Here is a 21,805-nt window from a genome sequence, read left to right on the forward strand (position 1 = left end):
AAGCTACTGATGCTTCTATATCTCATGTGTTTAAATGTTTCTGGAAACGTCCTGGCAGCGTGTGTGACTCGGGTCACCAGTCCGTGTCTCCCAGACTGTTTCTCAAACATCAGCTCACTGCGGGACTTCACACTGTCGTACTCCTCAGCCGAGGCAATGGAGCCCACTGAGCTGGATCGCCGCGGTAACGCTCCATCCCAGTACGGCTCTGCCTCAGCAGGGCGGGACATGCGCCAGATGAGGGGTAATCGCTGGAGGAAGAGCTGGCAGAAAAAGAAACAGGATTTGGAACACTGATACTGATGTGTGTGTGTGTGTGTTATAGTGGTATAGACCCAAATCTCCAGTTTTTAGATGGTGGCTCAACCAGATGTTGTCCTGATGTGACCCAGAGGAACTTTTGGGCTTCTTCTCCTGGTGGAACAGCCGATGTTCTTGTACGAAGCTCCCCAAACCAAGACGTATCCGAAGCGGGTTCGTCTGGTCCGGGTTCCCGGCGGTCCGTTATCGAGACCCGATGAGGCCGAACAGGTCGCAGCATTTGTGCTTTTGCCTTTATTTGAGCAGCTTGTTTTCAGAGGGCGCGGAGCTTTGCTCTGTTTGGAATTTAACGTGTCCCGCACCCCCCCGAGGGATCACGATAATGGGCTTTTAGCGAAATGAGATCCCAAAGTTTAGCTGCGTGCCCGTCTTAACACCGTCTGGTGGTCGGTTCCGTTATTGGAGCCCTGATCTGAGGGGAGAGGGTTTAATCAAATAAGAGTGAATAAATAACAACGGGGACTGAGGAATTAGCTTCTAACATTAGCATTTTAAGGCAAATATTAAAGCAGCCATTCATATAATTCAGGTCAAACCTGTTAGCGGAGAGGCTCATGGCTTCCAGAAACGGCATTAAGTCCGCAGACGAATTTCCAAAACTCAGCTAACGGCGGCGGCGGCGGCGCAGGCGGCGGCGGCGGCGCAGGCGGCGGCGCGCAGGCGGCGGTGTGGGAGGTTCCGGATACTCGCTTTCTCACTCCGCGAGCTTCCAGCATCAGCTGTTCGACGCCGCGCGCTCATTGCTGGAAGTGGGATCCGGATGAGTCACATGACAGAACTGGAGGCTGACATCTGGAGAAAAGGCACCGCGTCCCGGCTCGCACCGCCATACTGTCTTTTGAGCCACATTCCCATTTTTCTCGCCACATTTTACTCCCGCTCGGTGAGCACATTTCCAACAAGCATATTTTTTTTTTGCTCTTTTCTATTGCCCACCCCTCCTCTCTCTTTCCTCCCCCCCCTCCTCTCTCTTCCTCCCTCCCCCTCCGCCTTTTTTCCTATTTTTCCATTTTTTCCTCCTTTTGCTGGTGTTTGAATTTGAGTATTGCCGCGGTGCTTCGGAGCGTCCCCGCCCCCATCCAGGCTTCAAGTTTCCAGCATGCAGTTGTTCTGGTCCCGGGGGCAGACGCGGTCTCACTTGCTTGCACTTTTGTTCCGATCGAGCAGCTTTGATCAGTATTGAGATTTTTCACGCGTTGTTGATTGGTTGTTTTGAGACATTTTCCCCACATTTTTGTTCCTTTTTTTTTGTTGTGGTTGCTTTGGTTTGCATTTTGCAGTGTTGCTTGTTTGCCTTCGAGTTTTGTGATTTCGGGTCGACCTCACCGATCCAGACCTTTGCTTTGACTTTCTTTCCTCTTTTCTTTATCTGAAGGAATCATTTTAACCTGGTACTTTCTTGCAGCTCGCAGGTTTGTCGTTTCTATTTTTATTTTGGTTTTTTTTGTGTGTGTTTCACCTTTTTCGGTTTGCTTGTACTTTTGCTGGCAGTGTCGAGTCTTTTTTTTTTCCTTTTTACGGATGTTATTTCTCCTCTAGATGATGCTGGGTGGACGAGGGCAGTTTTGTGTCACCGAGGATGAACAGACATTTCCCCACTCGCAGGTATCTGGAACGAGTTCATGATTGACACCTTCATGTCTCTAATAAAGGTGATAAACGTGCACCTGTGGCTGTTATTTCGCAGGACTGGCACAAACGCTTCATCAAGCCTTCTTTATCAATGTTATCTGAAGGTTATCTGATCGGATCGATCTCTGCGTGACGCGACATGGCCGGTTCCAGACGCGGCTTGTGTGTTTTTATATTTCGGATGGTTGGTATTTCCCGTCCTCCTCCGTCCTCCTCCTCCTCCTCCTCCTCCTCCTCCTCCCTCCTCCTCCTCCTCCTCCACGCCGCAGCTGAGGACCTGATGTAGCTGCAGGATGCGCCGCGCTCTCCGGCACCATCCAAACGCTGCCGGACGCGGCCGCCGCGTTTCCGCCCGCGGTGAGAACGCGCGTCCTGCGCGGCGGTGCGCCTCCATCCCGCAGCTGGCCCCGGCTCGAATTGGCTGAGTCAGGCTCGCTTCTCGCGATGGTCACATGAGAGGAGAGGCGAGCTGACAGGGTTTAGAAAGTGGCCTAAGTGGTGCAAAGCTAAAATGTGACGCGCAGGGTGGGTTTTGGGGGCCGCGTCCCCCCTTTCTGGCTGTTCCTGGCGCTGGCTCCAGATGAACCACATTTTGCTGCAGTAGCACGATCAAATCCCAGAGTGACCACCCACCGGAATAAGGCTGCTAAGTCATTAAACAGGCGGACAGGATTCAGCAATTCAATATTGGTAAGAAACTGATTCTGGCAATTAGGACGGTACATCCCATCATGTATCGGGGAGCTGCTAGTGGGCATCGAGTTCCCTGAATGCAGATAAAAAGCCACAGGGGGCAGTTTTTAGGCTCAGTGATAAGGAAGAGCTTTGGGGAGGTGAGAGGATAAAAAAGCCATCTGGTCAGGGCAGGAAGAGGCCTGGACTCTTCCAAAACTTTCCAAAACTTCTTCAAGGCATCGAGCTTTGCTCCTGTTGACGTGCAGATGAGCCATCTGTTGCTAATGCTAATGCACACCTTCCCACCCTGGGACGTGCCTCACGCTCCTGCTAGCGTTGCTGCTGACCAGTATGACGGCTTCCGATAGGTCCTGCGGCGCCGCGTCCCCCCTCCGGTCGGATCTGTTCCCATATCTGAGGCAGACCTGCTCAGGAGGCCCGCAGAGGAATACGATCACTCGTGAATGGATACAGCCCTGATAGCATGAATAAAACATCATGCAGATGCAGCGGCATCACTCAGTGTTGGCTGGAACTTGTGAGGCAGGCGTGTGTGGCGCTACACGTGTGCTTGAACATTAGCGTGTGTGTGTTGGGGCATGTGTAATGGGATCGTTGCTGCCATTAAGTTTAAAGTGTCATCGTTTTTGAACCACACAGCGTGCCAGCGAAGCTAAATTTAACGTTTTATTGGCGTTAGCGTGATTTATTTGACCCAGTAACGCGGCTATAAACGTCCCCGACCGGTGTTTGGGCCCAGATGTTATTCCTGGTGTTGTTTGAAGAGCAGTTTAGGGTTCCACAGTAAAGGTTCTTTAATGACTGAACATTAAATGAAGCTGTAGCACCTCCTCCATCAAGCTGCAGGGGTGGGGGAGGGGCGGCGCTCTGGTTTGGGAGGCAATTAAGACGTTCTTCCAGCAGATAAAGAAAGAGGGAGTTAATTACAGAATGAATGATGATGAGATTGCTACCATGCTTTCCACAATAGCGGGATCACAAATAAATAAGCCGATGTAAATCGCGCTATCCATGCGCCATATTTACTCCAAATCCCATTTAGCTGTCCTTAATGAGCCACGACACTTTGGCTTCCTGATAAATAATGCTGTGTTTACAACAAAGAGCACTTCCTGGAATTGAAGTGGATCAATTCCACAATGGATGCGGATTGAATGATGGATTTATTACGTTTGTTAATCTAAATAAGGAGGCGCGAGCGTACGGGCCAAGAGAGGCCGCTTGAACTCGGAAGAGACGCAGAACGCCGCCCCACGCGTGCACGTGGGGGTGCACGTGGGGTATTACTCGTGCTCGCTGTCCCCTCTCACAGATAAACAGGGAACCTTTGGCACGGCGGGCGCGACAGGAAGGAGCAGCGAGTGCTTCCCTGTGCTTCACGCGGATCCCGTTCGGGTTCACCTTGACCTCCGCAGGGTGCGTCCTGGGCGTTGATTTGGCGAGTGCATATTCACCGCGGCTCCTCCCTTTTCACAAACCATCCACTCTGATCCGTTTTTCTGAAGCCTGCACGGCCGCAGACCTGCTAAATAGAAATATGGCAGGGCGAGGAGAAGAAAGAAGCTGCTGCACTTCATAAGGCAGGATGACAGGCCCTTCGCCCCGGCCGGCCCTGGAGGGATCCCTTAAGCTTCAACGGGGAAACTCTTTAAGAATCTGCAGCTAGCATCAGCGGCGGGAGGGAAGTGAGCTGTGCTGGCTCTGGTTAGCGCCCGCTAACACCCTCTACAACTGTGATGTCGCTGCAGAAACGTAGAGGAACGACCTTTTCTTCTGCGCCCCTCTTCATTCTGAATTATTCACGCACGGGGTAAATTCTTAAAGCGTGCGGCTGTTGGCAAATATTGAGACTTTTTAAATCCAACACCAGTCTGCTGCTGCGGAGCACCGTGCAATTAAAGAGGAATAGAACGAGGGGGCGTGATGAACCGTCTACTTACAGGCAGAGAGGGCGGTAGCCATTTTTAATGGCACCACATGCAGCCGGACGATTAAACACCGCTGGAGACGGTGTCGCCTGCCTCCGTCTGAGACCCTGTTGTTTGTGTGCATCTCTGCTTGTTCTGCATGACGCGCTGGCCCTGCTTTGAAATTCATAGCGTGCGTCGGCGAGAATATAAGACGCTCGCTGCGCTCTGTAGTTGCGCTGCTGCGGCTCTCGCGGGACCTGCAGGTTATTGAGATGCAGCCCATCAAACACGGGCCCGTTAGGTCTCCTCTGATTTTGGGAGCTGTGCCCTTCGCTGTGAGAGGCCCTTCACGGCATGAGGCTACTCTTATACGTGCATTTTAAATAGCGAAGGATCAATGGAATCAAAGACCCAGCCGGCCGCGTTAGTATATTTGACTCCACATCTTTTGTCCACGCTACGTCCCTCTGATCTATAGAACCAAACGGGTTGTAAAGCGCATTGATTATTCTTGAATGGTGGACTGTGGCGAGCGCAAACACCCGGAGAGTTTCCACGAGTCTCTGCCAGCTCAGGTCTCCGGATTTAATATTTATCAGCTCTGTCTGCCTGTGCGGGACACATACAGCTGAAGACGGCATCTGTAATAAAAGTTGCATTAACCTCTCAGAGCGCGAGGGGGGATACAAGCGCGGCTCAGTGTCTGAGTGCAGGTTTCTGCCATGTCATTAATGTTCAATGAGTCAGAGACATTAAATCCTTGAGCTGCACTCTATCAATACTGTATATATTTATATATCAGATTTAATCTGCCATCCCCCACTGAGCTGCCTCGGTGTCCACCAGTCCGGGGTCCAGGATCTTCTCGTCACTACTCGTATCTCCACGTAAACGCTGCCGGGTCCCACAGCTGTCTGTCCAACCGGCCCCACGTTTGCATTCAGTCGGTGTGGAAAGTACTTGAAATTCATTTAAAGTTATAAAAAAAAATCAAATCAAATCTCCTCTGAAAATGACTCGGGTGAAGGTGGGAGAGCTGCAGGCGTCCCTGGAGGGAATTATTTAATCCGATGGCAGGAATGATCCCATTTTGGTGGCGAGGGGTCGTGACTTGCCCAGGATTCAGACGTTTCTACGTGTTTGTACTTAGTTACACGTTGGCACGTCGGGTATATGAGGCAGTTCATGCTTTCTTTCGTCTCTATCTCATGTTTTTGTGTGTTGTAGTTGTTGTCTGTGTCTTTTATTGGCTTGAACTTCCTGTCTGTGGTCTGCGGCTGCCCCGCCCTAATGTGGTGCACCTGTGTGCAGCTAGCTGCACCCTCCTGGTCAAGTTTGAGTCCCCTCGGATGTTTCATTGGAGATTTTCCCCTCAGTCGGTCTGATTGTGTTGACGGTCTGCCCACGTCTGCTCCTCCTGCCGGACGGCGAGCTTGCTGAGTGCCATCAACATAACACGTCTGCTCGCTGAACTCCCGACTCAGTGAATCCAAATCTCCCGGACACCTGCGGAGTGAAGAGGGGTGAAACTCATATTTGCCAGAATTGCATCTTCTGTCTTCAAAAGGTCACATTAATCCAGAAGGAAACGGCGTGTTTTTCTGCTCTCGCGGCTAAAGCAACAGCAAGTCGGCACTTCCGAAGCTCCTCATCCAGTGACAGAACAGAAACACACCAATTCCACGTAATCTGTCCATATTTGAGTCGAGGGGGAGGAGTCGGAACCTTCAGGCTGAGCAGAAATTCTGAACCTTGCCTCCTTGTCTGCCTGCTGCCCGCAGTGACCGCTCCATCGCCCCGGTGGCGTCGGGAATTACCGGACGTTCCGTCGGGGGCTTTTGTGTTTGACGCAGGGAAAGGACGAGACTTGGACTCAATTAGTTTTCTGTTTTCATCTCTTCCTTTCTCTGCGCCCCCACCTCAGCGGCGGTGACCAGGATGTTTGTACCTGCTAGACACGGCGGTGCTATCAGTGCAATCCCGGGGAGCACTTTGAGGATTAGGCGCTGAAGCATGAAGAAGCTTTTGAAGTGGCTTTGAAGTTTGCGGTGCAAGTTTAATATTTCCCCCCGTCGCTGCGTTCTGCTACCTTTGAACATTTAGCCCGGCAACGCCAGCGGGAGGGAGTTGCGTGATGATACAAAGGAGATTTGTATCATCGGAGGGGGGCCTCCAAACATCAGCGTCCCTCCGACAGCTCTACACACACGTGGATTTGTCGGAATGACCAACAAAACAGGAACGATATTTGTGTGTTTTCATAAAGGCTGCGGCGCCTGTGAGGAGCTCAGACTCCGCCAGGACGTCACAACAATTTCAAAGACGTGAAGCGCACAGCAGCTGCCCTCGCTGACCGACAAGGCTTAGCGCTAAGTTAGCCTGGGTCCTTCTGGGATGTTTGTTCCATCATGAGGAAAACCCAACAACAAACTTCTGATCCGCGCGCTCTTGGCAGGCCGAAGGATGATGAATAATAACGGAGGGGACGCTGGAACGGCCTCCTCGCCCAAGCCCGGCGGCCACGTGGAGCGGCGCCGTGTCCAGATGTTTCTTGGCTGGCGCGCTTGCCTTCCCTGGCTGCTCACCTCCGTAGGAAATTAATGAAATTCCGACTTGATTGATTGTGCGGCTCGGGCTGTGCGAACGCCGGCCGGGCCAGCTGCGTCTCTCAGCAGAACGAGGCTGCGCCGCCCCGACCCTGGCGGCCCACCAGCGGCAATATGTTCACAACCCGGAGGAGGGTGATAGGAAAGCAAGGGATGGTCGACCCCCCCCCCGCGACACCTCCAGAGGAGAGGAGACGCCAAGAACGCTTCCCCGCCAGCCTGAAAACCATAAAAACATTCAGCTGTATTCAAATGTGCATGACCGGAGTGCATATAATTGGAAAAATGACCCTCTTTGATGGCAGAATATTCCTTCATTCTCTGCGCAGCGAGTCCATAAATGCAACCTGTGGAAATTTAAAGTCATTTAAATTCCACTGAGGCGTTGCCAAGTCTTTGAAGCCAAAAAAATTGCTTGTCACCCTTTTACAATTCACATTATTGAGCACATGGCGCCTCCCAGGAGCACCTAGAAATAAGAAACATCCCTGTGCAAACTCTTGATTGTGGGGAGCTGAAAAAGCATCGATTCAAATGTCCCTGACTGATGGAACACGCAGGGCCGCTGAAACGTAGCTTCTCCTGCAGAGCATCCGCTAACAGAATGCTCATTTTTCCACATTTAAACTCCTGCCAGCTGCAGCTGTAACCGTGAGTGCTAATGACAACAACATCCTGATTGTGGTACAGCCACAGGATCCAGCCCTCCAAAACAGCATCATGTCCAGGAGGAGTGCCCAATGAGCTCTACTACTTACCACACCGGTAAAATTTGATGGTAGATTGTCTGCAGTAATTTTGTTTTTCAAATAAATATAATAATATCTTCTGTGTAACATAGGTTGACTCCAGAGACTGTGGATTTCAAATCGAACAGACTCAACTGGATGCTTTTCCTGAGGCTCCCCTGAGAAGAGCTCCATGTGGGGATGCAAACATGCAGGAGTACCTGGACTTGGCCATGCAGAGCAATCATTTACAGAAGGCAGAGGACTGGCAGTCTGCAGCTGAGCTGTATCTGAAACTAAAAGAAATTACTCAGCTATGATTGAAAAGACATTTATTAGAAAGGTGTAACTTGTACACAAAGTGTCTTAATTTGTCACCACAGCATCATTATTTTAAAGAGGGAAATATGAATAAACATAATGCGTAGTAATGAGCATGGATTTCCTTTTTTTTTAATAGATAAAATCGTGAACTACTGTTTCATGAACAGAACACAGTTTCAGAATGATGACCCCCCCCCCCCCCCAATAAAACAAAAAACAAAACAGCCTCTTACTTTGCAACAAAACACATCTTTAACATCACTTAACGGCCTCTTACTTTAACATCAAAACACTTGGAACTGCACCTTTAGGTGCACCAATGACAACGGCATAACAGCAGAACAATAAACATTTTTTGAGTCCAATATGGCTCATAAAAAGCCAAATCTGGTTCTGAATTCCAAAGTCCATTTGTGCCTTGAACACACTGTAGGAATCCAGGAGTGGTAATTTCAACAAGTTAGAACAAGTATTTGACATTGGGAATGGAGAGCCATCCAAGAACTCAATTTTTGGCAACGGTTCCAACCCAGAAGGAGGAAGTGATGTCAGCCCCGTGGCAGGGTTTCTCCTGCGGGGGCGTGGTGGAGCCATGCCTCAGCCGCAGGTGGTGCCGGGGACTGGTGCACCTGCAGATGATCGGTAATCAAGCCACCTATTTATGGACTGTTCTCACGGGTGGCCAGCGTTGGCGTGTCTTGTCTGTTTCGGAATACCCCGGCTATACCCTCCTGGACTATCGTGAGACTTTTTCTTCGTGGATAACTTTTGAACCCGGTTATCGGATTATTGTTTGTCTTTATCCTTCGTGGACTGCTTTTGACCCCGCTCGGGATTTTTGTCGTAAGTTTACATTCCCTGTTTTGATGAAGAACTGAGTCGTGGTCTCCACGCCTTTTTGAGTTGCTCAACGTTCTATAAACTTTAATAAAGCTTCTTGGAAAACGATACGCCACTGTGTCCTGCCTGCTTTCGGGTCCTGATACAACCGCTCGTAACAAAAACGTCTTTCACAGACACAGCAGCCTCGCCTTCTGCAAAGAAAAAATGTTCAGGTAGATATACAGTACATGGTAGTTATAAACAACAAAACAAACCTTCACAGTCAAGGAGATAGTCTGCCCAGTACGCCAAGATTACACTTTCTTTTTGTCTCCTGTTGCTCCCTGCAGGGCTGACGTCAGGTGTAAAGAGTCTTTCAATGTCAAAGCCAGTGAGTCGCTTTTCAGAGTGGCACAGAACTGGGGTCAGCAAAGAAGGGTGTTGCTGTAGTGCTGTCAGAAACTGAAGGGCTGAAAGGCCATCTTTGAATCTACAACGTGAACACAAACACTTTCACTGCTGTGTAGTGCCAACAGCAACAACCATTAAACTATCTAAATTGTATTCTTAAGTTTATATATTTTATAAGGTTATATTTGTTTGTTATATTGAGTATTTATAGATTAGCATAAGGCAGAGAATGGAGAGACAGACATCATATAGGCTAGCAGTTGTAACATCAGAGATATACATGCCATGAGACATTTCAAGCAAATTTCATTTTTTTGGGGTGGAACGACAAAAACAAATGCAAATTTAACTTGCTGTCAATTACAGATGAGTTGCGGTCAATAACATACCATCGGACGTAGTCTGCCACAATGTCCTTCTTTTCTTCAGCTGATTCACGTTGTACGTACTTCAGATAGCGACGGCTATGCTAACTTACTTGGCTTAGCATTAACAGGCTGTTGAGACGTCCCCGGTACGGCGGTTCTCAGTCTGTGCGCGGCATTTAAAAACGCCAAAGACCGACCACAGAAACCACAAACCGCGTCAATCTGCTCAAATGTTTGCCACAAAACGGGCAAAAGGCCACTTGCATGTCGTCCATCCTGCGTTACGATGAAGTCCTTACCCGCTTTCGATTCAAATGATGGTAATACCCTTTCCGTCAGAAAGTAACTTGTAATTTTTTTCTGCCGGCTGCTTTTTCTTACGAAGGGTATTACCAACTGTACCGACGGAACGCATCCATTGGCCCAAACGTACCAAGGGTCGGTAATTCCCTTTCGGTAGAAAATGTATGTAAATTTGTTTCAGCCGCTTGTAAAAGTGTTTCGTCATTTGTAAATTTGTTATCGCTTGTAAAAGTGTTTTGCACCTTCGGCCACCGTAAAATTGGCCTGAATGGAATGCTGACTCCAGCACGAGCAGCAAAAAATGGGAGAACCAAAAAACCTGCAAGGTTTGTAATAATTGTCTTAAATTTGGTCTAAATGTGACGGACTAATAGTTATAGCAAAGTAGCATTACTGTTTGAATTATTTGCTTATTCCCTGTTTGTAGGAGCTTCGGAGACCACCAACAGGATCTGGCACTGAATCTGGGGAGGTCACTGCTGACAAGTGGAATTAGTTCCCTCTCATGGATCAGGCAATAGGTGGCAGGCCCTCCATTCGGCCCCATGCCTCATTGCCTCAGCCTGGGGAAGAGCCATTCATTTTCTGAGTCAGGCTCCTCATATTCAGTCCCAGATAGACCTGATGGAGAGTCAGGGACGGAGGAGGAGGAACCAGGGCCAGCACCACGCCAGCGCCAGCGGTGCGATAGGGTCCTGGAGCTGCTGGAGAGGGCTGAGGAAAGGGTGACACGAGAGGAAGCCAGGGAGGAGAGACTTTTAAATCTCTTAGAGGAACTGTAGACAAAATGTAAAAAAGAATGTATTAAATTGTTTAAGTTAACTTCCATCAAAGATTGCTTTCTTGGCATCATATGGTTGATAACAAATGCTTTATTCAAAGTTTAAATTTAATTGGTACAATTTTTGATTTTGAAACCAATACTATTTACAAAAACACACACTTGTATATATATATAAACAAGTTGCATTTATCCTATTATGATTTTGAAATACCTATTTACAAAAATGGAACCCAAAAAAATATTCAAATTAAATGGAACCTGCCAGAAAAAAGACTTTATGATGGCAGCCAGGTTGAACAGACGTCAAGCTCCAAAATTCTGGATTATAAAGACCAGTCCTAAATGCAATCATGTTCATAGAGAGCTGGTGGGAGGTGGGTTGGTGCTGACAGGGCAGCAGTCAGTCTGCTCCGAATTTGCTCTCCACATTGCAGGTCTGCCTGCATTTGACCAATGTCATCTGACCCAAGTGCCTCTTCTGAGGGTTCCATGCTGTCACCATTCCACAAGCACACATTGTGCAGAATGGTGCAGCATGCAATGACCTTGGTGGCAAATGCAGGCTCCACCTCTCGAGCTTTAAGGAATATTGCCCACTGTAGTATCTGAAGCCTGTGTATCTATTCTGTGCATGCCTTTACTTCTGTAAGGCCGCAATGCAGCCAGCCTGGTGCCACATTAGGAGATGCTCCACATGTGTCCTGTGATTTCTGCCTCGAGAAATTGAAAAGATGGCGGAGGGAAGATAAATAAAGGGAAGATAGGCCTGTTGTTGGTTGCTGTAGTTGAGGAATAACATTTGTCGTGCAAGAAAAACAGCGATGATGCTGTCATTGGTCCCTTGCAGGTTCCTACATTGTGGTGGCCCAGAGGACCTTGCCAGGTGTCTTGGAAATGGAGGCGTCCTATGTTTGGAAATGAATAAAGCACTGACTGATTAAAGAGAGGTGGCCCCACCCAGGTGACACTGAAGAGCAAGAACACTTAATTTCCCAATGAGTGCTACAAAATAAAAATGAAAAAGCTGTGGCCATGACCTGTCGACAGCCTTATTTTATTAGTTTTAACTTATTGTCAAGTACAAAGAAGCATTTATTGTCAAGTGCAGTCAATAAACCACTCCAATTTTCTTTGCTTACACCTGGAAATGAGGTCCCAGAAGAATGTCCACAGCCCTTTGAAAGTCTGCAAAAGTGTCAAAAGTCTGGCCTTCAAGTCCTGGAGATGATGACTTTTTGCTGTTTGGACAGTATGTCTGAAACCACAGGCTGAAACCACCTCCTGTCATCCTTCAGGACCTTCCTCCACTTCATCTTTCCATGTTTGTCCTGAAAGGATGCAGCCCTCTGGAAGAGTTCATTGGTTTCATCCTCTTTCAGCCATGCAACATCAGCCTGTGGGAGCCCATTGGGAGCAGACTCCCACATTTTGTGCCATCCCTCGTATGTCACCTAATAAAAAAAACACACGATTATATCCGGCAGCCGATATATAGTCACTGAATACTCAAACTTGAGCTTGTTTTTAATGGATTACCTTCGGTTGTGCTTCTGATGTTGCTGTGGGCCACCAGGGCTGAGGTGCTGCATCCATCACGGCGGTCGTCCTCTCGGGAGCCGCTACCGGAACCTTGAATATAACCAGCATTTTAGTGTAAGTTTTCGTATTGGCACACTTTAGTGTGGCGTCCCCAGGACATGGAGCAAAGAGTCACCTCGATGTGTGGATCAGACGGCGATCTTGCCGTTGACGATGGAGTGGTGCGTCTGACGGACTTGTGTGCAGACGCTGGCCGGCTCTGTTTTCCAGGTCTTTTGGCCTTTTCTGCTGCAGCTTTAGTGAAATGTGGGAGAAAAAGGCCAACGTAAATATAACTCATCTAAAATGTAGCTTCAGTCCTCACTGCGTTCTGAAAAGCTTGTGCATAATATTAATTATATCGTCCGTATTTTCCGGACTATAAGCCGCACCTGTATATAAGCCGCATCCGCTCAATTTTAAAAAATAAAAAAATAAAAAAAAGATATATAATGATCCATTCAACCGTCCACTTGGTTTCAATGACTATGTCTTCCTTCAGGAGCAACCTGATCTCTTTGGCATTGTACGTTAGAGAGCTGCAAGGCAACATGGGAAATGCAGTTCAGAATTTAAAAAGCCTTTTTTCCTACTGGGAGAGTTTAGCTGCACCGTGCATTTTATTTTTGCACCTTTTTCTCCTCTCATATGTGTTTAGATTCTATAAAATCTTGACTCAGCTCAGTTTAAACCATCATGTCAGAGTTTGTCTGCGTTTCAAACAACAATGAAAAATCCTGCCCGTGCATACGTGAATTTGAGCGTGCAGTCCTGCCAGTCAAAGGGGAAATATTTGACGCTGATGGAGCAGGACGATCTGAAGATGGCGGGTGGTAACCAGTAGCAGAGACCTGTTGAATCCACCAGAACGTTGCAGTAGTAAGCCACGTTGAATTGGGCATCGTTGCTGAGGAGGTGGTTGTAACCACGGAAATGTATTAAACATAACGAATTCAAGTATAAATAACAGGACAAGTGATACTTGTTCATTGTTATGACTATTTGATCATGTTAAGGGGGTTGAAACCATATTTTGAAAGATAAAGGCGGTGTTTGATTAGAAACTCTTTCTGAACTCTGGTGCTCTGAAACATCTCTGCTTCCATTTTCAGCTGTTTTTATTATCAATAACATCAAATCATCCATCCATCCAAATCGTTGTCCTGTTGGACCACCAAAGGACAAACACTTTCCATTTAGCACAGACAAAAAAACCCAAATCCTGTTTAGCAATAAAGCTCGGCTCCATTCTCAGGTTTGTAGGTGTAGCATGAAGTCAGGCCCACTGCTGCTTTCTGCAGCTTTAGGAGAACAAGAATAGATTTTATCAGCAGACTGTGAGAATAAACAAGTGGAGTTTGTTCCTGATTGTAGCAGGAACCTCTGCGCAGGTAAAGCTAACACAACCAGCTGGATCAAATTAGACACACAACAGACAGTAGATGGGGTTAAAGAGTAAAGATGCTTTTTGTAAAAAAAATAATAAAATAAAATAAATAATAATAAAAGATACAGCTGAGGCTGAAAGTGTATGAAATAGTCTAATAGTTTAATTATTTATCCCTCTTCACATTAACAAGACTTTAAAATTCCTCTTCTGTGATTAAGAAGCTCACCCATTTTCCGCATGTCAAGCTTTGCCTCCGTTCAGAGGTTCTGGCTTCAACCATAAACTATTCTAAAAACGGAATAATTAATAAGAAAAAGAATAATCTTAGAATAAGCAAGGGATTGCAAAGTACACAGTCACAGATTCTCAATTTAATTTTTATGCTTATTTTGTGAATATATTTGATGTGGCAGGGCGTGGCCTGCCCTCCGAACAGGTGCCCTATGGAGGTAGTGCCTTAATTGGTGGGTGGGGAGAAAAGGTTTATATAAGGCACTACCTCCAGGTGGCTTTAGTTGTTTTCCCCCTTCGACGGGACGGCGGGGTGCGGCTGATCTGGGCGGTTCGACCAACAGAAACTGTTTTACAACGCTTTGCCGTAAGGGCGTGCGCGCTAGTCTGCACTGGGCAGGTAAGGCGCAGCAATGCGCGTCACTGACTCCCCCACTCGGTTGATAAACGTTAATGGGGCTGTTCTTGCTGCAGGTGGCTGCCGGCTGGCGTCAGTGGGTCGCGTGGCCCCAGCGGGAACCCTTCACGGAGTGGTGGCGCCACCAAACACAGTCGGCACGGACTACCTCGCGTACTGGACCCACTGCTGCTTTGGCTCGGTCCCGCTTTCGGGACTCTCTCCTGTTCGCTCTCGCGCTCTCTCTCTCTCGCCCCCCCCCCTTCGCTCGGGGGACGGCGCTGAGACGCAGTGGTGCCGCCGAAGCGACCACGGAGCTGTTGCTGTCATTTTAGACTCTTAACAGTGTGCGTAAATCGTATCAACTGGCATTTACTTTTTAGGTTTTGTTTCTGTTCGTTTCTTGTTTGTTTCTTGTTGGTCACAATTTATTTGCCTGTCTGTGTGAGGTGTGTGTGCGTGTGCGCTCGTCGCGTCAATTGTTACCGCTGGAACTTTAATTGTTCTCTTTTTTGTGGACAGGTGCTGCGGGCCACGGCGGGGACCAACCCCTGGTGGAGGGCGTTTTCCTCACCCTCGTGTGTGTTTTTGGTTGCAGTAGCACGGGTGTTTTTAGTTTGTTTATCTCCCCTAATTGAGTTTTACCTGCCGGTGGGGCCCCAGCCCTGTCCACCCCTTTTGTTTGACTTTTAGACCGCAGAGTTATTTTTTTGTTGTGTATTGGATTTAATAAAATCGTAGTGCTTAACCCTCAATCTTGTCTCTGCCTCGGGAATAGAACCTTATCTGCGTGTGCCCGATTCCCGGTTAATTCCTGGGGTGAAATTCCCCAGGTGGCGTTGTCGTCGACCGATACACCTCTCCCCACCCCGCCACATTTAGATTTGATATTTTTTAAAATTTGAAACTTTACTGTTTCCTTATGTGTTTATCTGCTTTGTGTTATGTGACTGAGGATCAAAACATTTTTACATGTACATTTTGGCATAAGTTAAATTACATTTGTGTAATGCTAATAGTTTAATATCATACAGCGTAAATATTTGCATGAGGAAGTTTATGTAATGAAAATTATGTAATTTTGGGTATAAATAAAGTTGAGTCCTTATATTTTCTGTTAAGTTTAAATCCTGTGAAGTTGGACACGTCGGTGATTGAGAAGTGGAAGGAAAACGACCCTTAAATAGCTTTTTAGGACTTAAATGGCAGATATCACAGAAAAAGAGCTCATCAATAACTGTTAATGAGCCAGACTTGCTGGTCAAACCAGGCTTTTGGAGGAAATCTGGCCTCCTTTTAAGGTTTTTAAATGCATTTCTTTTAACTCTTAGAACACAGAGGAACTCTTTTATTGGGGCAGAAAAGGTACATTTTTACCTGGTAAAATTCAGTCAAAAGAGCACTAAAAGCATGAATAAACTGAATCATGTAGATTCTAATGACATAAGCTGGAGCTCCATACACCACTGTACTTTTCTGTGTCAACAAGGCACCAAAAGTTTGGTGCAGCCTGAGAGGCTTTGAGCTGCAGCTCATTTCACAATGTTCCAATTTCAATTTGCATCTGTGCAGCATCCAGGCTGAAGGTTGCACTGAACTGCTGAGCAATGCATGATATGTCCACGTTCATGAAAGGGTTAGAAATGAAGGACACACATGGCTCAAGCTGATCCAGGTCCCAAAACCTGTTCTCAAACTCTTCCCCAAGTCTTTTTATGAGCTGAGAGCACTTTTCTGCGCTTTAGTCCAAAGCCTCACATGCAGAAGCGTTGTCTCTCAGCACCATCTGCACAGAGGGGAAGTGCAGCACCTTTTGTCTGTAAATGCACAGAGAAAATGTTCATCTTGGCTTTAGATGCATTTACAGCACTGATCCTATCAGCAACAGTCTCACCTTTGCCTTGCAGCTCCCAGTTCAAACTGTTCCGTTTCCCAGTAATGTCCGTTAAAAATGCAAGGTCCAGTGTCCAGCCAGTGTCCTCCAGCAGCGCGGCGTCTTCCCCTCTGGACTGCATGAACTCTTTTATTTCACTCAAAAGGGACAAAAAAGGAAGCAAAATCCGTCCCCTGCTGAGCCATCGGATTTCTGTGTGTAGGAGCAGGTCACCATATTCAGTTGGCAGCTCCACTGGGGAACAATTTGAAAATATCCTGTTGAAATTATTCTAAATTATTCTGATTAAAAATAAAATTGGCACGCTGATTCCAAAATTACAGTCATTCCCCCCCAGCCCGTCAAGTTTTGAAAGCTTCTCCTCCAGATCAGCAAATTTCCCCTAATGAGCTGGAGTCAGACTGACCAGCTGATGACAACTGGATCAGCTCCGTTGGTGCCGTCACCATTAAGAGGTGTGTGCAGCCCCCAAAGGTCAGTACTGTCAATATCCTATAGGGACACTTTGAACCAGAGGGGATCCTATAGATCAAAAAGTTGACCCAGTTTGATTCCGCAGCCAAAAACGAACATCTGTCAGACGAACTCCAGTTGTTTCCCAGTATTTCAGTTCAAACGTGGACCAAATTGTTCTGAAGAGAGGCGCTTGTGCTGGATATGACGCGATCCAACCACGAACACGTGACGTGTAGGAAAGAAGAAGCGAAAGTGAAAGTTCTTAACTTCGGGCTCCATCTTAAGTGACCGAGCCCTGATGGAAAACCTCTAATATTCAGGTAGCATTTGGTTCTTTCACTGCTGTCGTCTCGAATCAATGTTCCGCTGCGAGATGCGGCTTAATAAGCTGCGTGTTCGCAATGAGCGTGCGCGTGTTTCGGACGCACATTGCGGCTGGTCGACGGGAATGTTGTGACGCATGATCAAACTTTGTACCGTGTTTCCTCTAACTGCGTTTTCCGCTAACCCTGAGCCGACATTTTAGAGGTTGAGGAAGCACATTTTAATACTCACAATAAGTCGACAATATTATTTGCAGTTAGTGGAAAAATCCACGGAAAGAGGGACACAAACGCGACAGTTTTAGCCTCCTCTCTTTGTCCCTCCACCAGGGGGACAATCAATCCTTTATTTAAAAAGGAGAGTATGGAAAGAGGGAGAGATCAAGGCATTCCATTTTATTGTTTTAACAACTGGTTCTTTGTGGAATATGAATTTGTTATTATGGATTTATGAAATGTGTTCTGTTTTGAATGAAGCAGTCAAGAAAACGAAACGAAACCTAAACCCATGGGTTTTGATATTTTGGTCCTGTACATGTGGTCAGATAAGATCAGTCTGAGCAGAATTGGGTGTTTTTTGCCCTTTGCTGTGTGTCATCTATTCTATTAAGCGTGTTGGGTTGCTTGACTTCTGTTGGGTTGTGGCAACTTGATCATCACTTCTGAGATATTGACACACCTTTTTCCTGAGGCTGGCTCCAATGCTGCCAACACACCTGGCCATGGATATGGTGGGACTTCTGTGATGAGTGGGGTCAGAGGTGGTGGACAAGCTCTGCTCCAAAACAAGCTTGCTAGAATGTTTGGGATCTCCTCCACCACAACCAGCAGCTGCAACTAGTAGCTGTGCACGCCATGCAGAGTTTTGACCTCTAGGTCAGGCTACAAATGTTTTTTCCAGCACCATCATGTGTTGGTGAGAAACATGATGCGCCTGATCAAAAAAGCTGCTTGTAATCTGACAGACGAGCCATGATGAGATGTCAAGGTGCGTTGTTGAAAATGAAGATCCTCTTCTTGGAATCCTGTCTGAGATGACAGAAGATGATGCTGCATCTTGAAAGAATTTAGGTTTTCTCGTAAACCATAACCAGATAAAAAATGATTTAATTTGTATTTGTGTGCGTCCGCCTGATGCCACCGCACCTTTTGAAACACCCAGGAGAAACATTTTTTCCACAACTATTTTATGTGTTGTAAACTTTTAAGATGTCCCAAAACTTTTTCCAATATATATGTGGCCTGTATGATGTACAGGGTGACATCATATAATAGATTTTGATGTGAATGAGCCGACAATACGTCATTGGACAGACCTCTGCTTGTCTTCATACTGAGAATCATGTTCTTTAATCTTCTTTTCTGTGTCAGCAGACTGTTCCTGCTTAACCGTTTAGACTCACATTTAAAAATGAGCGAAGAATGTGTGATGGAAGAGGAAGAGAGAGCAGAGTCCACAGTGCCCAGCTGTGTGTCCATGAAGAGCGACAGGTCCAAAGGGCACCTTTAAACTTCGGTATTGGACCTCAAGGCTCACCTTTAAAGTAAGGTTTTCTGAACCACATAACTCTGCCTTAGAACATTTCACAACCATACAAAACATCATTTGTGGGTATTAGCCTCCACTATCGTGAAAAATGAAATTCCTCAGCTCTTTAAAATGAAACGGTGCACGGTCCTTTCACCATGTTGGCCTGTGGAAAACCAGTGTTGTGGGCCCGATGGACCAGCGTCCCCGTCGTTGCCGGACCACCGTTGGCCACCAGTTGGGTTTTGGGATCAAAGTGGGGGCGTTTCCTGTATCCGGTTCTCCTCACGGATCCATGACTACAACATGTTGCTGCAAGTGCAGAGACGTTTGCTCTGGAAAGAACTTTAGAGCACATTCAGTGCTGCAGGATGAGGGGCTGGAAAAGGTGCCAGTTCTTTTCTCACTGCAGGGAACAGTAAAAAAAGCAGCTTAAACTCTGAAAACATGAAAATTATACAGAGACATCACTGATTTATTGATTCAGTTGTTATCCAGAATGGATTAGAAATGTTCCTGTTTGATAAAAATGCAGTGAATTGGGATTATTTAACTCCAACCTCTACAGATTATTTACCTTCATCACAGTCTCATCACTATTTCTGATGTTTCCTCAGGATGGACGAGGACAGAGCAGAGTCCACAGTGCCCAGCTGTGTGTCCCTGAAGAGTGACTGGTCCAAAGGTGGAATGATAGACTTCAGAAGTTCAGAGGAAATGTAAGAAAACTAAAGCGTGATGATGTGTTTGTGTGGCAGCTGTTAGTCACATTAACAGCAGCAGGTTGTGAGTTTATTATTGGAGATGTTTAACACTTAAACCTCAGACAGTCATATAGTTACAGACTTAATGTGAATATTGTTGATTAGAAACAAGAATCATGTTTAAACTGAAAGATGAATTCAGACATAAATGCTGGAACAATATTGAGTCTTGATCAGGTTCTTTCATCCTATAAATCAAAGGACTAATAGAGATGTGTTTCATAGTGAGAGGGGGGAGCACATCCTATCAAACTGGGACCAGTCAGCTCCACCAGGAGAGTCCTCTTGTTCACAATCTGGAAGCAGATCTGGAGATGCTGAAATGAAGCCCAAACAAAGTAAAACTGTTCAATATGAGATTTAATTTGTGATGTCATGAATTTGTAGTTGTGTTGATGATTTATTATAGATGGAAATCATTGGTTCACTTGTGTTCAGGAGGTGATCTGCAGGAGGTGATAGAAGGTCATAAGATCAGTCTGAAGAGAAGATGTGAACATGTGACTGAAGGAACTAATGAAGCAGGAAGTGGAACCCTGCTGAACAAGATCTACACTGAGCTCTACATCACTGAGGGACAAAGTGAGGAGGTGGACACACAACATGAGGTGAGACAGCTTGAGAGAACCTCCAAGAAGAACATCCAGGACACTCCAATCAAGTGCCAGGACATCTTCAAAGTCTTATCTGAGCAACAGAGACACATCAGAGTGGTTCTGACCAACGGTGTCGCCGGCGTTGGAAAAACCTTCTCAGTGCAGAAGTTCAGTCTGGACTGGGCAGAAGGTTTGGAGAACCAAGACATCAGTCTGGTGCTTCCGCTCTCATGCAGGGAGCTGAACTTGATCAGAGATGAGCAGCACAGTCTTCTCTCACTGCTTCATGTTTTCCATCCAACATTACAGAAGATCAGAGCAGAAGATCTGAAGACTGTCTGGAAACTTCTGTTCATCTTTGATGGCCTGGATGAAAGCAGATTTTCACTGGATTTCAACAAGCATCAGGTCATCTCTGATGTCACACAAGTATCGTCAGTTGAGGTGCTCCTGGTGAACCTCATCCAGGGGAACCTGCTTCCCTCAGCTCTCATCTGGATCACCTCCAGACCTGCAGCAGCCTATCAGATTCCTCCCTCGTGTGTTGACAGGATCACAGAAGTACGAGGCTTCACTGACTCCCAGAAGGAGGAGTACTTCAGGAGGAGGTTCAGTGATGAAGATCTGTCCAAGAGAATCATCTCACACATCAAGGCCTCCAGGAGCCTCCACATCATGTGTCTGATCCCAGTTTTCTGCTGGATCACTGCTATAGTTCTGGAGGACATGATGACCAGAGACCAGAGAGGAGAGCTGCCCCAAACCCTGACTGACCTCTACTCACACTTCCTGAGGGTTCAGATAAAGAGGAAGAAGCAGAAATATGGAGGAAAGCAGAGACCAGGGAAACTGACTGAGGATGATAAAGATCTCCTTCTGAAGTTGGGTCGGCTGGCGTTTGAACATCTGGAGAAAGGAAACATCATGTTCTACTCAGAAGACCTGGAGCGATGTGGACTGGACGTCTCCGAGGTGTCGGTGTACTCAGGAGTTTGTACAGAGATCTTCAAGAGAGAGAGTGTGATCTTCCAGAAATCAGTCTACTGCTTTGTTCATCTGAGCGTTCAGGAGTTTCTGGCTGCCGTCTACATGTTCCACTGTTACACCAGGAAAGACACAGCGGTTATAAATCAGTTCCTAAAATATTCTGAACCAGTCACATCTCTTGATGACTTCCTCAGGAGAGCACTAATGAAATCTCTCAAAAGTGAAAATGGCCACCTGGACTTGTTTGTTCGCTTCCTTCATGGTCTCTCTCTGGAGTCCAATCAGAGGATCTTGGGTGGACTGTTGGATCAGACGGAGAACCACCCAGAAACCATCCAGAAGGTCCTCTACAACCTGAAGGAGGAGAACAGTGATGAAATCTCCCCAGACAGAAGCATCAACATCTTCCACTGTCTGATGGAGATGAAGGATCAGTCAGTCCATCAGGAGATCCAAGAGTTCCTGAAGTCAGAGAAGAAATCAGAGAGGGAACTGTCAGAGATCCACTGTTCAGCTCTGGCCTACCTGCTGCAGATGTCAGAGGAGGTTCTGGATGAGCTGAACCTGTGGCAGTACAACACCTCAGAGGAGGGACGACGTCGCCTGATTCCAGCTGTGAGGAACTGCAGGAAGGTCGAGTAAGTACAGATTTCTGGGGCCGGACATCGGCGTTTAAATCAAGCGAGTGGATCATGTCAGGTAGCAATACCCCCTCCAGTGGTCATTCCTTCAATTCTTTATCTTCATTGCAGCGTC

The 21,805-nt window shown here is 46.9% G+C and overlaps 2 protein-coding genes and 2 long non-coding RNA genes across 5 annotated transcripts; 3 read left to right on the forward strand and 1 right to left on the reverse strand.

The window, feature by feature from the left end:
* Nucleotides 1-11,932: 11,932 nt before the first annotated feature.
* Nucleotides 11,933-16,967, reverse strand: LOC130520478 (uncharacterized). Of its 2 annotated transcripts, none has more exons than XM_057024178.1 (4): nucleotides 16,396-16,967; nucleotides 12,620-12,738; nucleotides 12,442-12,534; nucleotides 11,933-12,356 (listed from the first exon to the last, which is right to left on the reverse strand). In XM_057024178.1, exons 1-4 carry the CDS (start codon nucleotides 16,514-16,516, stop codon nucleotides 12,117-12,119), a joined length of 573 nt encoding a protein of 190 aa, XP_056880158.1. In that variant the 5' UTR covers nucleotides 16,517-16,967; the 3' UTR covers nucleotides 11,933-12,116. The 2 variants fall into 2 exon arrangements, with proteins under 2 accessions (XP_056880158.1, XP_056880157.1); XM_057024177.1 differs by lacking the exon at nucleotides 16,396-16,967 and adding an exon at nucleotides 13,235-13,442.
* LOC130520480 (uncharacterized) lies at nucleotides 14,317-15,611 on the forward strand. Its single transcript, XR_008948867.1, has 3 exons — nucleotides 14,317-14,504; nucleotides 14,579-14,848; nucleotides 15,024-15,611. It is a non-coding gene; the product is annotated as an uncharacterized LOC130520480 (long non-coding RNA).
* Nucleotides 16,728-17,673, forward strand: LOC130520481 (uncharacterized). Its single transcript, XR_008948868.1, has 2 exons — nucleotides 16,728-16,869; nucleotides 16,955-17,673. It is a non-coding gene; the product is annotated as an uncharacterized LOC130520481 (long non-coding RNA).
* A 902-nt stretch (nucleotides 17,674-18,575) lies between these two features.
* LOC130520476 (NLR family CARD domain-containing protein 3-like) lies at nucleotides 18,576-21,706 on the forward strand. The gene is made up of 4 exons (XM_057024173.1): nucleotides 18,576-18,718; nucleotides 19,320-19,421; nucleotides 19,692-19,804; nucleotides 19,905-21,706. The coding sequence occupies exons 1-4, from the start codon at nucleotides 18,597-18,599 to the stop codon at nucleotides 21,689-21,691; spliced, it is 2,124 nt and encodes a 707-aa protein (XP_056880153.1). The 5' UTR covers nucleotides 18,576-18,596; the 3' UTR covers nucleotides 21,692-21,706.
* The last annotated feature ends 99 nt before the right edge of the window (nucleotides 21,707-21,805 follow it).

The sequence above is a fragment of the Takifugu flavidus genome, unplaced genomic scaffold (assembly GCF_003711565.1).
Source record: "Takifugu flavidus isolate HTHZ2018 unplaced genomic scaffold, ASM371156v2 ctg396, whole genome shotgun sequence".
Classification (NCBI taxonomy): Eukaryota; Metazoa; Chordata; class Actinopteri; order Tetraodontiformes; family Tetraodontidae; genus Takifugu; species Takifugu flavidus.